The 19345-nt window shown below is 38.1% G+C and overlaps 1 protein-coding gene across 3 annotated transcripts in view; it reads left to right on the top strand.

Moving 5' to 3' along the window:
• The window catches only part of LOC115447154 (protein neuralized), a 48832-nt gene extending 30099 nt beyond the window's left edge, over window positions 1-18733 (top strand). For all 3 annotated transcript variants that reach the window (XM_030174123.2, XM_030174121.2, XM_030174122.2), the window contains exons 2-4: window positions 12487-12659; window positions 12879-13955; window positions 14066-18733. In XM_030174123.2, the coding sequence (XP_030029983.1) occupies window positions 12487-12659; window positions 12879-13955; window positions 14066-14485 (1670 nt within the window). In that variant the 3' untranslated portion in view covers window positions 14486-18733. The remainder of the gene's footprint in view (window positions 1-12486; window positions 12660-12878; window positions 13956-14065) is intronic.
• Window positions 18734-19345: the final 612 nt, after the last annotated feature.

The following is a 19345-nucleotide window of genomic DNA, read 5'->3' as shown; positions in this document are numbered from 1 at the left end:
AAACATTGTCAAGACTCGAGTCATAGTGAAGGAATTATATGCCGTTATCAGCCCAATCTTTGTCGCTCCCCACAGGACGAACCGGTCTAAAATAAGCACTGAAAATGCTCACTTCCCGAAAATAAATTAGATAGTTAGTATATGCTAGTATAGAAACAAACAGGTCGATAGCCTTATTAAATCTTATGGATCATAAAAACACCGCCTAAATCTTTGTATTAATCAGTACATTAGATATTAGGACTTGCTGTGATATATACTTCAAACTGTAAAATAATTCTCTGTGGCGATAAATCCATAAAACTAGACTTTCGTGTCTATGAAGAGCAATTAAAAACTCTTTATTACAATACACTAGCGGCGGTAATGACGTAACCGTTGTAGGAAGGAGTAAAGGGCCGTGTTGCGTGGCAGCGCTGTGAACGTGCATCCCACGACCTCGCGACCCGACCCGGCACCTATATCGCTCGGCTCGGCTGATGCACGGACCGCGGAACACGCGCCATCGCCGGATTTACTGCCTCTGGCGATTGTGGAATCGACTTGATTAGGTGTTGATCAGTGTTTAATCTGTGGTTGATTGAATTCAGAAGTTAATTGCGTTTGAAAAAGGAACGGCACTGTAACAAACAGTCACTTTATCGGCCAGTAATAAATAATTCCAAATTTGTAATCTAAACGACTGTTTATTATCCGAATTCGATGTTCAAAAACAATCAACAAATTACGACGTTGTCCGAAGATTGCCGAAGACGGTGGGCTAATGATCGTGGGAAAACGAACGGGAATGCGTCGACGTTCTCGGGCCGCGTTCGAAATTCCGAATTCGAAATTTGAATTAGGCTGTTTGTACAGATATTATCTGTGAGATGTCTCGGCTGTATGCCTAGATGGGAATGGAAGACAAATTATATTTAACTGTTTAGAATACAAGTCCTTTTAGCACTTAGAATCATTTGGTATAATAGACGCTACCCTTTAAAAATACAAAAGTAAGACGATGTCATTTCCCCGCGGAAGAAGCTACCTATAGAGACTGAAGCCAGGATAAGCGTCATAGTTCAAATAAAGTACATATATCTGTTAACAAAGGTGTAGAACCAAAGAAAATAAAGCCATTCGGACGATTTGCTACATTGTATTTACAATCCCTAATCTTAATACACAATATAATGTTTATAATGTTTAAGAAACTGGTTGGTTTTGTTGTTGGAAGAGCTATCTCCGCAAATAAATGTTATGTATGGAGTCAAATAGTTTTACAAACTAAGAAATGCATTTACGGCGAAATGTACGCGTTTGCCAAATTCTCATATCCTTTTCTCGTCCGTGTAATTTAACATCTTACCTCGCATACGTCTACACGCACGTGGAATATTAAACGAGTTGTTTGTACAACATTTTTTCTAGGTTTTTACGGGATTTTTTGGTAATATTTGATGAGAACATATTTAAGTTCCTCAATTTGCTGTTATCCTGGTGTATTTACCTAAATGAACTGCTCTAAACAATAAAAAAAAAAACAATTGTATTTTTTTTTCTTTTCGTATCATGTTCTGTAGTTTATACCTTAAACTGATTTTGAAAAGAGCAACACCAGAATTTCTTGTCCGTTCTTCTCTGGTGAGAACTGCTTTCCGAATGATGTTAGAGTTAATATTGTCGGAATCTAAATAATGTATAATATTTTACGGGTTCAAAATAATGCATTTAATTTCAACCATTTTGATTTTTATGTGTGTTTAATTCACACTTGTTTGTCACATTGATTGTAGTAGGAGCCCAATTCCTCATTAATAACGTCACGAGGAAGCCCAGTAAGAGATGAGAATAATGTACAATGTCAAGGCAATTTATTTGTCGGCAATAATTGCCAAGAATTAGTCGTGACGCGAATAAATGCGATTGTCTATGGGAATTTAACGTGTTTTTTTCTTCTTATTTCGATAAATTTCCGATTCGTCGTGCTCTGATTTTGATGAGATTGTTTTTTATGTGTTTTCCGCGCTGACGAGATTTACGCCAAACTTCTTTGTGCATTTATATACAAAAAATTTAATTCTATTGCTCCTCAAAAATATTTGGCAATACTTTTTACTTTCCCACATTCCCAAAGTGCAAATGAATCCTGTTTTGTGATTGGTTGTATTGTTTTTTTTTTTTGCGTACAAGTTTTATGAACGTCATAATCCTATTGTTCCAAATTTAAAACATTCACAAATTCTTTCATTTTTCTAAACTTCCCACATTCGCGCCAAAATGAACAATTGAAACTGGCAGCCAGATGTTTTACGATGGATCCCTTTCGAGTAAATATTCAAACTTAGAACAGTCGCGTGGGAATGACAGCGTCAAATGCAAAAGAAGCAAAGTTATTCTTGCGCTCCGACCGCTTTAACACGGCATACAATTGTATAATAGAAAGGATTTATGGAGCCGCATCGGTAATTTTGTACCGATGCGTCTGCAAAATTACTTTTACAGTCAACGATGTGTCACTGGGAACTCGTCACTATACATTGTTGATTTTGACAACCACATTATTAAGTATGCGGCGGTAGTACCGTTCGTGAATTGTTAAGTGTTTATATTGTAGTTCATTTGAAAGATGTTACGCTTCCGGGATATTGAATGTATTGAATTCGTCATTAGTAATTTCACCTGTTTTGGACACATTGCTAGGCCCTTGCAATTGTACGCCACTTCCTCTTTTCAAGTCATGTTCGCCTGGTACCAAATGTGAATGCAAATTAACGTATATTTGCTTTGCATTTATTAATTTAATGTTATATTTATGCGGTTTCATTTTCATTATATATTTGCATTATTTTTTTATTATTTTAGACGCTAAAATAATTTCATACGTTTCACTTTCTGACATTCTGGTAGTTTTGATAGCAATCAATAGTTAAATAATGATTCCATATTCGCCTGATTCTGCTAACCTAGATCGGCAAATGGAAGGCAGACTAACTTGTCGGAACTTAAACGTAACTTAGCTCGACTTGAGATAACTAACGCATTAAAAACAAAACATCTCGCGAGACCATCTTTCTCTGTGTCGCAATCACCTATATTCCGTCTCGCTCGCACGCGCGCCGTCCCGCTCGCACGTTCCCACGGAGCGTGGGAACTTCACCTTTTCATCGATCATTCGATTTATCATTCGTTTACGTTATCGATATGTATCGATTTTAGAATCGATAGTTTTCGAGGCTTACCGTAATTTGTAATCTATGTTAGATAAGCTATTTATGGATAAAGTTATCTTTAAGCGTTCGTTTTTAGATTAGGTTTAATCTATTTCCTAGATCATCCGATTAAACTTATTTGAAGCTGATAATGCTATTTCCTTATTTATGTACATATTTATATGTATGATACCAGTTTAATTCACGGATCGGTCCACGTGATTCTTTTCTCTGTGTAAAAAACAAAAATCAAAACGAAATGTAACCTCTGAGTCAAAGAATAAAAACAATCAAATTTGCTGCAAAAGGTTAGTCAATATTTCAAATATATTTAAAACAGTATACAAATTTTATTTCGTGCATGTCAAACATCAACTACTATTACTATTTGGACCTAAACCGGAACCAAATCCTGTCCTCCTCAAGAGATTTGTTAATAAATCTTATCTTTAGTCTTACTAATATTATAAAAGTGAAAGTTTGCATGTTTGAAGTAAACCCAGAAACTACTAAACGGATTTGGATGAAATTCGGTACACGGGTAGCCTAGTCCTGAATATATACTTTTATACAAAGTGACCCACTGCAGCTTTAACGCGTGGAGATTTGACTCATCCGTGCGCGCTGGGTTAAGGTGGAAGCTCAATTATTGCACACTATAGTTACTATCCGTTCCATGATGTGATAGGCGAGAGAATTAAGCTGTATTTGACATAGATGCTAAGTTTTTTCGATCGGAAGAAATCACAAATTTCAAGCATTTATTTAAGGAATCAAACCCAGGGCCGTATATTAGATGCATTTCAGTTTCTCTCTCAAATGCGATGTTAGTTGAGACGCTGTTAAATTAAACTGAGCATTTTAAGATCGTCGTTATTTATTAAGAGATGTCAACAACATCTCAAATGATATCTTAAGTCACATAATTGAACAGATTTTGTCTGCTGAGTTTTGTTTATTTAACGCTGATAAAGCTGAGAACGAGCTTTTAAATGACGACTTAAGCTTGATTTATTAAATAGTTCAATACATTAAATGTCTACTTGAGATGCTACTTAAAGTTGAGATTAATTTGGCACCTAGAACTCAACTCTTCAAAGCCTAGAATGCTGTATTACACCTATATAACTAATAATTCTCATGGTATAGGATGAAATGCAAACCAGTAGCAACTGTCGAGTGACAACCGCGGTTGTTTTCGTTTTGCAGGCCGATTATAACGGCGCGGCGATAAATAAAAAGCGACCGAGAGCTTCCCACGATTGAGCCGTGTTGAGATAAAAAAAAACATCCTGTCGCACCGCTGCGCACGCGGCTTGCATGGCAAAATGTATATACACTGGGTTTCGCGCGCGGCGTTACTCGTTTTTGTGTGTAAACACTACGTTCATCAAAGTTGTGAGATGCTAAATCTCGTTTGTAAGAGAGTGCACTTGTATGCAATATTTTGTCTAAAGGTATCTGCACTGTTCTGTGCCAGTTTGAAGGACATTGTAGCTGATGTTTATTGGGAACATGGGAATGCCTAACATACTTTTTAAAACTGTGTTATAGTTTATTTCGCTTTTTAATTTAAATTTAAGAAACATCAAAAAATACAGGTTGAATTAAGATATCTCCTCCTTTTTTTGAAGACGGTTAAATACAATAAAAACTACTGTTTTTTATAGTAGCTTGTATTCATGTATTCTTACTTATAGAATCGAGCCATAATTCAGTCGTTCGGTTCTATTCCCAATTAGTTATCGATGCTCTTATATCAAATAAATAAAAAGTTTTTAAAATATAAAAAAAAAATTAAAAAAATCTATCATCATTTTTTTTTTTCTCGTAATAAGTAAACGTTGGTAACCTTTCTGGTAGAAGTATATTTTTACAGTAATCAAAACCTGCATTACTTCCCTCCATTCCCATTATTCCAACACGAATGAAATAACGACCAAAAGCCAGTATGTATAGTATTTAAATAAAACACACTTCAATTCATCGAAGCCAACTCATTCATGGTGGTTTGCGAAAATAAACATAAAAGGACGCGGCGCCCTCACCAGCCGGCAAAAAGAGAACGACGCGTGAGAACAGGACGGCACACCGTTATAAACACGTCTATTTTTATTGTCTTTATGCGTAAAAACTGCCTTTTATGTCGCTGTAATGAGCAAGGAGTTTTTGCTCGATGCCCGCTCCGATGCGATGACTGCCACGTTCAGTACTAAATTAACTAGTTCTTTTTTTAAACCAGTTAAAACATAAACCTTTCTATCTTATGCGTCCCTGGTAATAATTATCAGATCTTTATTAATTTGTTGGGCACGGATATCCTCTGAGAGGACATTTAAGTTACTTTTGGAGTACTCTCAAGTTCCATTGAGGCTTGAAGATGTTCCTCTTCACAAATATATTAACTTGGAGAATTCAGAGCCGTGTGACCTCTCATACAGTTACTGATAACACTTAGATGGTTAGATATCTTAAACTTAGATGTTGATCAGACAAAATTTACATTTCTATTTTCAAATCTACAAACTAGATTCGTTTTTTGTGCATATAAACTGAGTCAAAATAAATATTTAACGTCGTAAATTAGGATCTTTATAAATCCTATTATGTCTACCCGTCCACGTGGGTCCGCCGTGTTGAAAGTGAATCCGGAACGGGTTTTCGAAAACTGGAAACGTCATCGTGGGAAAATGCTCGACGTTACTTAATATATTGATATAATAGTATTAGAATATATTACACAGATGGACCGTGCCCCGGGAAGGGCGTGGGATGGCATTTAACCCCGGATAAGGAGCTATAATTTTCAGAATGTCAAGAAAACGACCAATTTTATAATTTGAATAGAGTTCGATTTTCAAAAGCGCTGATTGATCATTTACCATCAAGCCACCTATTCGATCATGTGCTCTTCAAATATACATTACGCACTCGCATGTGAAACCGCATGATGTCCAATAAAGTTCTGATCTCCCAGTATCAGGTTTTGTGTTTCGTCCAATATCAATTACATCCGCCGGTAGCCCGTCCTGTTTGCGGTTTAGTTAAATTCAGGTAGACGGGTAGTCTTCACCAGGAGCATATTTGTGTACATACTTTCGCCAGGTTTTGAATGAATTTCCTTCTTTTAAAAGATTAAAGAAGTTAGTCGGTTAGAAAATCGACTAAATTTAGAATTTTAAATATAGAATCTTTCCTACGCAATATTAATTAGTCTCCCTTAAAAACAATGTGTGACAAATATTGTTTGAAAATATCTTTCCCCACAATACCTCTTAGTTAACAAACCATCGGGTTTATTTTGGAAAATCTCTAGGGTGGACGCCATTTTTAAATGCGGGGGAGTTTTGGCCCGTACTAATTCTGTCACAGATGTCGCGTGCAGATGGCGCGACCCACGGGGATCTTCACTCTATGGGGGTTTAGGATAAAAGTGTTTTGGCTTTCGTAATGTATCTACGACTTGAGTGTTAAGTAACTTTTACTGTTTATGTTACTCTGGTATTTCTAATGACTGCGGGTTTAGTGTACACATGTTTTGGAAATGCAACTTTATGTAATTGTTTATGTTTCTCTGGTATCATCTCTTTGAAATCATAAAGGTTTCTAGTAAAATAATTTGCTTAAGTTTTAATTTTACATATGACATAATTATTATGAGAATCAAGTACCATAATCTTTGGAAAATTAGAAAGAAGTACGCAATTTAGAAATTCATCTTCCAAAATAGTGCGTCAATATTTAATTAAAAAAAAAAATACAAGAAAAGAAAACTATTAGTTCATTTGCAATTTCCAAATATTAATTTCAGCTTTAGAACTAAGATATTAACGCACACGCGGTGCAGGGCTCACGGGGATTTTACTCAATCACCCATTTCTTTTATGCCTTCGAGAGGGCGGTTACAATTCAAAGTGATTCAAGTGGAATTAATGTGACTCTGAATTCATTGAACCTCTTATAGATTTATATGCCCCTGGTACTTAATATTTTACTTTGAATATTTCTAAAATTATATTTCAAATATTGGCAGTCTTATTTCTGAATAAAGGTTATATTTATTACTTATTAAAAGTGATTATAGAATCCCATCGTGACCATGTATTATTTATTAACATTATACCTTTCTCCTTCTAAACACGGTACAATAAACACGCGCTTGCGTGTCCGTCTGTCACGCGCCGTGACTTTTTGGTCCGGCCGTCACGCATCACCGCCGTCCTTTTAGTTATACGCTATACGCGCCCTTATCACATACCCAATAAAGGTAATAGTTGTGTGATGTGTTAGTGTTTTTAGATGTATGAAATGGTGATTTCGTATGGTCCTATGTAAGGCCGTTAGTTATTTAACGTTAATTTTTTTTAATTGATTTATCTGTATTTTGTACTAAGATTTGTTTCATTATGTTGAGACAGATATATTATCAACTGAAATTTGTTCAGATTTGTGTAATATGTACATCTAATCTGAAGTATATTGCAATATAATATCGTCGTTTTGGGATCGCAGTTATAAGGCATTATGAACTAGAGCAGCATAACTTGACAGAGAATAAGGCTTCAGGGCGGCAACAAGCAGGAGCGTGGCGCGGTCGTGTACCCCGGTTCAGAAACCGTGACCGAGCGGCTCGCGGCACAAAAACTAGTTGAAATCGTCTAAAAAATGACCGTTTCCTCGCGTCCGACATCATAACGCTGTCCAATTAAAACGTTAGACCCGCTCCGAAATCAATTTCATTGCTCTATTGTCGAGTTATTTTTCTGTTCCGGAAAATTCAATTTAAATTGTTGGTCCGCGATGGATGTTTTTAAATTTAGAATTGTCTCCGGCCGCGCGTAATAACGGACATTTTGTCACCCCCCTGTTCACGCAACGAGAATAGTAAACTTATTTTTATAAATTCATACAAATCTCTGCACGTTATCGTAAGGAATATGGCTCAGACAAGACTGTACTTTACTGACTATTATAGTAGAATTAAAGATGTAGGGCTTGATTCTGGGGTTGCGTATAGCGTCCCCCGGGGCCGAAATTCGATTTTCGGCTTAATAAGGGCCGCAGATGTCTGCCCGAATCGCTGTTATTTCGCGCCTCGACGATTTCCGAGGTTACTGCGAATCGAATTAGCCGCCCGCGAGCCTATAGGCGATATTGGATTCTTTATCAAGATTCTGCGTGACCGTGGAGCCGCCTTTTCCAGCTTAGATGCCAGTATTCCTCTATACGTTTCGACCTTGTCTCTTGAACAGATGGAATTCTGAATTGTTAGGAAACACATTCGACGTGTTGCGCAAACGTATGATTCACAGAAACAATGAGAATGACGTTGGTATTGACGCAACCGCCTTTGATGCGTGGACACGGGGTGGAGGCATAATCAATGCAATCAAAATAATCATGTAATGAGCATTAACGCTGTCTACTATCAACATTGTAAGAAATAAATGGTAAATAACAAGTTGTTCAGGAAAAGGAGTACCAGGAATGCATAAACACAGTGCGGTAACTGTACCGAAACTTCCTACTCTAATTAAGTAGTGCCCACATTTCCCTTACTACAAATAGCGCTGGCAGGAAGCGCGGTTCGCTCGTGCGGATCTCCTCAGATGTAGTGAAAAAACATGTTCATGCCCTTATAGTGGAGTGTGTTCCCTGCGTTACGTCAACAGAGTGTAATTCCTATCATGAGTGCGGCACAATGCCTAATGTTGTGTGCTGGATTTGTTATCTATCATCAAAATAATCTCTGGAATGCGATGAGTGCAACAAGCCGCTGTTCCATTTTCAAAATCTCAATGGTAAACATTGGGTATTACGTAGGAATTCGTACATAAACACGATAAATTATTTCTGTGCTGTTTATTCTGCATTTATGTAAGATGTAACCATCTCTCTTATAAACATTATTCTTTTTATAAATTATTGTTCAGTCTGTGTGAACAAAGCTATTGTTTCAATTTCACATATTTCTGCATTTATGTATGGACTTATATTTAGTGAATTTGTCCTTTTGTGCTGAATCCTTTATCTTTATTTATAAAGGACTACGCTTTCTCTGTTAGCCATTGAATCTTCATCTTGTCGTTTACAATTTATACATTCCTGGTATATAAATAAAGACAACAAGTCCACATATTTTAGATATTTTGTTTTTTTTTTTAATATCATAATAATTACAAATACAACGTGTTGATATATAGAAAACACACGGCGTGTATGAAAACAGAGGAGCATTGTTCCGTGAATGATCCGTTCATTGAACTGTAAACAAAAAACTGCATTTATTTATAACGTCATGTGTTCTATCAAGTATAAAGGGGTTTTGTTTAGGGTTCTTTATAATTTATGTAGTCCTGGTACTGTTTCTTTTTCTAGGCATTAATTATTTTATTAATTGTTGATAAATATAATCTTCCTTTTGCAACTTTAAATCTAACTTAAAGTTTAGTAACTTGAAATCTATATTAATTTTATTCTAAGTACATCACTCCAGTGTGCATGTATCTTGCCAAAATAAGGGTTGCAGCGCCGATGCAAATATTGTGCGACTGTATAACGGCTGTCAATCGTTGCGCAGCCGCTCTGGCGCAGTCAAAATGTCACATTTTGCGTCACTAGCTCCTTCCTGGTGCGATGCCTAGTCTAAGTTTAGCCCGTTTGACGTCACAACTGATCTAGATAGCTAGGAATAGACCTTTATGCATACACACACAATTTAATTCGCTTATGCAATTGTAGGTTTTATCTTTTAATCGATCTTTATAACTGTATTTCATTCCAATACCCAAAACAAGATATCGCGTACCAGGATAATATAAAACAAAAGAAGCTTAAACTGTGAACATAAATTTTATATTTGTCTAAAAATTTGCACTCTATTCGAAATTCAAAAGGAAAACATTTATGCCAAGGCAAAATAAAACTAAATATTTTTCTTTCAATAGTAACTTAATCAGGTTCGAGAATATAATGCTCTTTTTGATAGTCACGTACACATTCTTTTCACCCTCCACAAGTGAAATAAAAGTGAATTTATTAAGAAAACACATGCATCACGCATCGAACGCCTCCCCTTCATCTTTGGACCGTGACGGATGGCCTAAATACCTATAAACCACCCTCTCTGTACACCCTCGCACATGTGTGCTAATGTGGAAAGTATCTCAAGGGGATGAGCGGTAATAAAGAGTCTATTGTTAAAATCTCTTATGGGTTTATGTTGTCCTGGTAGATGGAGACGAAAATTGGTGCATTTGTTACAAATAAATTGCGGTTCATTCTATTTAATCTAAAGGATTTATGTGTAAATCCTGGCAGGGTTGTCAAGGAAATAAGTTATATAAATTTAACATTGTGGGTAAAGAAACTATATTAAATTTATATCACAAAAGCAGAGGAAACGATATATTCACTTCAACTGTTAAACCTAGTGTCATGCACAATAATGAAAGGATGACTCTAGTCACACCCATCTTAGGAGGGGATTATTCAATTTAATCGCACTTTTTTTTCCAACTTCCGATTTAACAAAAAATATTGTATTTCCTAAACTCCCCCACATAATAAGTTTGAAAGAAAAATCCTGATACATCGACATATCTCTTCCGGCGGATATGATCTCCACTTCGAAACCAAAATGGCGGCCTCCCTCGTCTAAAGTGTCCACCTGGCATAGGGGCTTGGACCCCAATTGTTAGCAACCTCAAAAAATATAGCATGAAATTGGAATATTTAATTTCTAGTGAAATAATATTAAAAATAATAAATACCATTTCTCTTATTTTACTTAATTGGCCATGTATTTAGTTTTATTACTAGGAATTCAGAATTAAATAAGTGTTCATACAAAATGGATTAAAGCAAGACAATCGACGTTCCAATTTCAAACCGATTAAAATTCAATTTTTATTGCCGTTTAACTAGTGCGCCACAAACGTGAAACGAGCCCGTCGAATTTCAAAACGTATATTAAAGTTCGCGTATGTATTGATTATAAAATTTTAAATGCACTCACGTGTTGTTTGAATTTTAAATTTCGTAATATTTATTGCCGTGAGTTGCCTACTTTATATTAGAGCCTCAATCTCAATTAATTTTTATAACGAATGCTCAAGTTCTGGTGCCGAATATAAAATTTAAAAACTTTAATGTTCCAAATATTTTATATAACATGTCTAAAACGAAATAACATAGGCAAAAGCAACTTAGCACGTTCAGCCTTGTCGTCGTCATTTCCATTTTCTTTTTTTATACGTAATGGATCATTTTTGTGTGCCAGCAACAATAGAACGTATTCGCGCCAAATTACACAGTATGGCCGCTCATTATGCTTTGTAATATAATCACTTCCGTCGAATTTATCGCCATTAGAGGAAGTGTATAACACGTGACGTAACAAAGGAGAGTTCCCCTTCGTTTAAGACGCATCCAGAGGGTGGAAATTATTAGGCGTTACGTAATTGTCTAATGTCTATGTGGAATACAATGATGGCATGTGCAGGGACATGGCTTCTCTTGCACGAACTGTGTTTTACGTTATGTGTGAATATTTGAAGTTAAAAAGGCACTTTTTTTGCCTTTCTATAGGCATGATTGTAAAGACCACAACTAAATTAATAAGTACTTAGTGCACTCGTAAGATAATATTCAAAAGAAATAATTTCCAGAAAAATCTATATCAAATATCGGGAAAGGTTTCGAAAATGCCACTTTTCTTCGAATATTCGCGTTTCGTTAAGTTTCATGTTTGTTGGTATAAGTGGTTAGTTTATATTGTACTTTGGAACATATCTTAAGTATCTCTATAATAATAAGTGCCATGTAAAGTTAAAAATATCGAAAAGCCACCCTAAGAAAGTTCTATTGTGCGTTCCCCTCGTTACAAGGGGCAAGATGGCGGCGTCACCTGCGCGGCAGATGCGCGTGCGCAGCTTGCAACATGGCGGCAAAATGTCAAATTTAAATGGCGATAAAGTCCATTTTAATTGACAATTAGATGGAAACACGCGGGTTTTAATTTATACGAACCAGTTTTGAAGATTTTAAGGAGCATTTGGAACGCGTCAGCTGTCTAAAAATATGTCACTTGTAGGTTCAAGGCCTCAATACGAAAGACAGTTATGAACATCTTGTTCGAATGTCATAAATCGAAAGAACATTATAGCAATTTGCATAATCATTAACAACTAATATTTCTGTTTAAGCATTTAATAAATAAAACACAGCTGTGCCTGTCTTGTCATATATTTTTCTTTGTACTCATAACTAAACTTGTCCTGATTTTTGTCAACAGCTCCCCGCACGTCGTGTACGGGAGGGACGCCCAACAACCTCCCACCGTTGGGCTTCCACGGCGTCCACGGAGAGAACGTGCGCGTCTCCCGCGACGGATCCACGGCGCGCCGCGTTGAGTCCTTCTGTAAAGGCGTCGCGTTCAGCGCTCGCCCGGTGCGCGTCAACGAGAAGGTGAGCTCCTGTGACTTATGTTGTCCTGGTAGTTTATACTATATTTTCATAAAAAATTTGGAGTAAATAAGGGTTCATCTTGTTGCTTATAATGTCCTGGTATTCCATGGGGCTACTTTATCATCCCTTATTCATTCATAATTTTAAAATTTAGCAAGTTGCTTTATTTGTGCATATATAAGGCAACTTGATTATAATATTACCTTTCTCCTCTTGCAGGTGTGCCTACGCTTCGTAGAGATCTCGAACAGTTGGAGCGGCGTCATCCGGTTCGGGTTCACGTCCCACGACCCGTCCACGCTGGCTCACTCTTTGCCCAAGTACGCGTGCCCCGACCTCACCAACAAGCCCGGCAATTGGGCCAAAGCGTTGGGAGAGAGGTTCTGCGAGAAGGACAACATACTCCACTACTACGTCAACTCGGCCGGCGATGTCCATTTCGGCATCAACGGAGAAGACAAAGGCCTGTTTTTCTCCGGAGTGGACACGAGGAGTCCACTCTGGGCGTTAGTCGACGTGTATGGCAACTGCACAGCTGTGCAGTTCGCCGACCCCAGAGCCCCAAGCCAGAGGAGGACCCACAGCCCGTTAGAAGAAGACAGACTAGTGAGCGGCATGAGAGCAATGACTGTTGAAGAATCCCTCCCAGCTCCGAGATACCAGAACCCGTTAGTTCCCCTGAGCTTACACAGGACCAAAGGCAGGAACGTGCAGTTCATCAACGACCGAGGGGTCGCCGCGAGAGCTGAGGCGGAATTCTGCCAAGGTTATGTGTTCACGGCGCGGCCCATGCGTCCGGGACAGACCATAGTGGTGCAGATCCTGGCGACAGAGTCGGCGTACGCCGGCAGCCTGGCGATCGGCCTCACGTCGTGCGACCCGGCGACACTGAGGCCGTGCGACTTGCCCGACGACGCGGAGCTGCTGCTCGACCGGCCCGAGTACTGGGTGGTGCGGAGAGACGCCGCCAACGGACTGCGGCGCGGCGACGAGCTCGCCGTCACCCTCACCCTCGACGGCGAGGTGCGCGTGAGCAGGAACGGCTCCGGCCCCGTGACGGTCATGCACGTCGACCACACGCTGCGGCTGTGGGCGTTCGTGGACATCTACGGCGCCACACAGCGCGTGCGGCTGCTGAGCTCGGCGCCGCCGCCCGCCGCTGCGCCGGCGCAGTCACCGCAGCTGCGCGTGTGCGGCGCGCCGGCCGGCGGCACCGTGCTGGTGGTCAGTCTGCCGCCGCAGCAGCAGAACAACAACCAGCAGCCGCTCACTCTCGCCAGCGCGCATTACATTGAGGTGAGCTTTGATTTTCATATACTTGACAAAGTTATACATTACGAAATATAAATAGAAGTTTTAAACCGTCAAGGAAATTATGAAATTTTAATAAACGCTTTCTATTGCAGCCGATCCAAGCGTCGTCGCAGCTGTGCATCGCGGGCCTGCCGTCGCTGTCTCCGGCGCCGACCGCGTGCTCGGCGCAGTTCCAGCGCACGCGCACGGACGCACAGTGCTCCGCCTCGCAGAACTCCTCCAACGAGCAGGCGCAGCTGCCCAACGGCCACGAGCCGCTCAGAGTCGACAGGCTGCCCAACGGGCCGTCCACCAGCCGGCAGCCGCTGTACTCGGTGATCGGCGAGGGCACGCTCACCGGCACCGAGTGCACCATCTGCTACGAGAACCCGATCGACAGCGTGCTGTACATGTGCGGCCACATGTGCATGTGCTACCGCTGCGCCGTGCAGCAGTGGCGCGGCAAGGGCGGCGGCCAGTGTCCGCTGTGCCGCGCGCAGATCAAGGACGTCATACGCACATACAAGTCCTGATCGCCGCACACAGATGGCGCTGTTCGCCAGTTTTGATTTCGTTGTACTCGTGCGCAGTCCCCGGGCCGAGGATTGTCTGTGATTTGGAAGGAAACGGCGGACACTAGCGATTTTTAGATTGATTTTATGTTTCGAAGTCCGGCTTTGACTGTCATGTTAGTTAGTGTTGAATGTAGGGTTATTAAGTATGTATAAAGGAAAGCGTTTCCTTAGGACTGTTAATTGAAAGTCGCTAGTGCCCGCCCCCCGGCGTCGATCGCTACATGCCAAAAACGTTTGACATTTTGACTTATCCAAATATTTTTTTTTGTGTATATAGTATTATGTATGCGTGTTAGGAATCCTTTAGACGTCGACTATCTGTCTCCCTCGTTCTGTATCGATTGGAGGGAGACGACACGATATTATACGGTACTTTAGTGTAAGAATCACTCGAGTTTGCGGATTGTGAAAATACGTCCATTTTGAATGGGAAATAGTCGTATTTTTAATGTACTAATCTTGGAACTATTTAGGCGGCGTTGACGACGGTTTTCTGATATTTTTTACTAATGCAAGTAACCGTGAAGAAAGAATGACAGTGAGCATTAAAATGACATTATTTGACACATAACACACATAATTATAACTTATTTGAATTATTATTACAGTATTGACAGTTCGCCATCGAGCTAAAAGAATTTATCGACACTAAAAAATATACGCGTGACTTCAAAATTATTTTAACAAGAGTTTGCATGACGAAAAATAAAAATACGGAAGGCGCGTCGTCCGACCCGCCGTTGCACTTAAGCAATAAGAAACGCGTGGGGGAGACAGTGGGGGTTGCAACCATGCTCCAGAAGGCAACGCGTTAATCTGTCTACACTACATACATATCAACCCTCTCCCATAGGGAAAGGCAGACTGGTTTGCCACTATGCCCGATTCTGGTACTTTTTCGTTTCTTCCACATTCATTAATAACCTCATGTCCGTCAATCCAAGGTACTTTGACCCTTCCTTTACTCTATAGACTTCCATCTCCACCTTATATGCTACCATCCATGCTACAGTTGTCAATAATACTAATGGCCTTTGTAACCATGGTTGCAACCTCACCTTCCCCTACAGCGACCACTATAGCGTAGCGACATTAATATATAGTTTAAAACAATAATATATAATTATTTTGTAAGTATTTTATTTATTTCGACATTTGCGAATGGTGATTTATGATTGGTATTTTTTTGGTAGTAAACTGTTTTTTTATGTGGTATTATTATAGTTAATACTGCATAGAAAATCAGTTTTTTTTATATGATTTTCAATATGTAAAATTTTCGTTTAAGAAACATTGACTGAGGTGAGATATAAGAATGTCGACGAAACCAAATAAAGATATCAATTCTCTATGACAATGTTGATTTCTCCGATGGAATCTCTATGGAAACTAATTGTCGTTAGAGAATTAAAATCATATTTGAGCCATAAGTTGGTTTCTCCATCTCTATTTGACCAGGATGGTGTTTCTTATGCGAACATTTTATATTTCAGTCAGTCATGATAAGTTCAATCAGTTTGAACTTTAAATTTTGTTTAGTAGTTTTTCGTTAGTCTGGTAACACTGCTCAATCAAATTAGATTACCAGTTAGAATGCTTGATATCGAAGTTAGTGTTCATACAGTGTTGCCAGAGCGTGCATCTTGTAAATTGTAGCTGGTATTAGCTCATTGAAGTATTTTGGGATATCATATTAGGGTTCAAATTTCAGTATGCAATCCCGAAATTTTACCTATTTCAATAAGCGAAATTTCAGCAACAATTTACACATGTCTGTTTCTAATAAATGATGTAAATCCTTTTTAACTTCCAACGGCATCGTACGTCCACACTCACAGTATACTAAAATCGGTGATAGATACAACGCATTTAATAATTAATAATTATTAATAATTTAGAAGGGACAAGTATCATATCATGAAATAATTTTTAACTATAAATGTTACCGCGTAAGTGAGGGGAGTTCCTACAGGTGTTTAACGATTTTTAGTAACGTGTACACGTCATGTGAAAGTCTTATACTACAGTGGTAATAAGGAACCATTTCTACCAAATTGGTAGAAAATTTCGGCCAATTTAACACTGTAGTAAAGTTAATTTTCTAATTGTATATTTCCATCACGAGATGTATGTCGACGATCGAGAATTTAGCCGAATCTCGCCGGTAGACGCGCGAAGCTACCACGCAGTGTTGCCAGTGTTAAAATCTACTGATCGTTTGGTAGAAAAATCGTTGAATACTTATCTGACAATAGATATATTAAAGCTTTAATTGAAATTAATATACATTGGAGATGTTGCGGCTATCTTCAATCTATAACATTCTGTAGACTGGCGTAGCGATAAAAATTTACTTAAATAATTGTATGCCCGTGACGCTCATACATATCTGTTTTAAAAGCAATATTAGTAGGTTTTGATGGAGATTTTTCAGCATTTTTCATCTAACTATAGTGCTCCTAAAACTAATAATACTAGAACGACAAAATTGACATATATGGTTTTTCATTTTGAAGAATTATTTAATTTATTGTAAAAGGTTTCCGATGTTAAAAATTTATGTCTAATTTCGGTTTCATGTCAAGCATTACCTCTCATTTTTACTGCAAAATACTTCCTTTTTATTTTGCTTTACATATTTTTTTCTAACAAAATCTATAATGGATTAAAGGTTTTGTTAAATTCCTCTCTCAATTTTCTCTACCATTCCTTTATATTTACTAACACATCGTACCAAACGGACCGCCAGTAACATGTAAAGTAACCATTGGGGTAACTGTTATATGTGGCCTGGTACTAGGGTACAAATTGACCCATTCTGACGCAAAATGTCCGGTTGGGGTCAATTTGACCGGGGTTTTTAAGAAAATCTAAGTGCAAGGTTCAAACAGGTCGAAGTTACCCCACGTATATAATAATTGTTTTAAAGCTGATCGTATTCAACGCTTGTTTCATTCGTTTGATGTGGATTCTTACTTCGTGTAGCAAAGATCGCTTTTATTATCCATTCGTTTTACGTTAAAACTCGCCCTAGATCGTCACTGCCTTTTTAGATCCTATCTTTGCTGTAATAGAGGCCAGTTTAGCGTCCAAAAATATTTATACGTTTTTCTAAGAATCCATGTGAGATGTTTCAAAACGAGCGCAGCTAGTGTAAAGATATTTATATGTATTATAAGTTGGTATGCATTAGAACAAATTGAATTCTATACCAAAACCTAATGACCAGTCTGATTGTCGAGAATAGTGCGGGCGCCAGGACCAAAGTGGGGTAACCTTAAATTTTATATTTTTATCTATACACCAAACTATGAAATTAATATTTAATTTACATCCATTTGCAATAAACGATCCCAATCTGCCTTCAATTCGATTACGAGAATGAACCAATCAAAATAACTCATTTGTGAGCGTCAAAAATACTTCGCTCTGATTGGTCCATTTTTGATGTAGATCGAAAAAATAATTGGAATCGATTATTGAAAATAACGGTTAGTATTTATTTTTTTTATAACAATACATAGACAAGATAAAAGAACCATAAAGGAAAATATGAAGTGAACGCCACTGGTCCTCGCAACCGGAATATCTTCATGCTATGTTCGAGACCAAAACTTATTTTTTTTTTTTAGTTTTTTGTAAATATTTGTATCAAAGCGATGTGTGGAAGACATGTTTTTGTATGGTTATTATCCATAGCTTGGAATATACAATTGTTAAATTCTAAAGTAGGGCGCAATTGTTCTAAAAGACATTTACATTTGTAAAATTCCGTCTAGAACTTTGTAATTTACCTGACCTTTTTGAATTTGATGTTATTTTTTGATATTCTATGTCTTGACATTGCTTTGATGAGTTTATAAGACCCACAAAATGTTGATACAGGAACGTCTGTTACATTCTAATACCGAAATCGTAGTTTAAATCTCAGCAATAAATCTATTTTCTTTATTAAAACTTAGCAGAATCGCCATCTGCCGGTGCACATGCAAATTACATTTTCCTTCGTGTATCAACATTTTGTGAAATGATTTTGTGATATTTTAATTTTTCTTTACGGATGACATTTGGGAGGTGTACAGCGTTGTTCTCTAGTCGTATGTCTAATTTATTCACTTTTTAATAATTTTAAACGGAAACTCGAATCTTTGTAAACGATGTTGCGAGTTTTAGATTAAGTTTTAAAATAAAAATGGTTATCGATCATTTCTTGGTTTTATTTATAAACTTTACTACCAAAGTGAAATCATTTGTACTACACACTCACTAACGCCTTTTGGCCCTGAAGGAATAGGACTCATTTTCCGCCGCGTGTATTCCATCCCATGATGTGATAGACGGTGAGGCTGTCTACATATTGTCCCAAATTCCACACCCCGGCTCATTAATGCTATTCGATATGAGTAGAAAAATCAATAGCACGGCCCGATCCGGAGATCGAACCCGAGAGAGCACTATAGTCGTACCGTAATACAACTACACCGAGGCAGTACTTTATAAAAATAATTTATGACTAGAAAGTAAACGGACCATCAAGCTATCTTCAAATAGAAAGTAGAAACCCATAGACTGACAGACCTGTTACATGACCTTATAAGAATTCCTAGAAAAGTCATTACAGATCTGCGTCCAAATAAAACACACATTTTCAATATTATTTTATTTAAAACATAAAATACATATTCACAATAAACAATGTCCACTCGCGACAGATGCGTGGCGCTGCCACGTGACAATGGCGGTGATAGGAAATTATACAAATTATGTTATATTACAATTAATTTTACATAGGAATGTTATATCACTGGATTTAAAGGC

The sequence above is a fragment of the Manduca sexta genome, chromosome 26 (genome assembly GCF_014839805.1).
Source record: "Manduca sexta isolate Smith_Timp_Sample1 chromosome 26, JHU_Msex_v1.0, whole genome shotgun sequence".
Taxonomy (NCBI): Eukaryota; Metazoa; Arthropoda; class Insecta; order Lepidoptera; family Sphingidae; genus Manduca; species Manduca sexta.
Note: the sequence above shows the minus strand (reverse complement) of the source record. Positions and strands in the feature narration are given on the sequence as shown.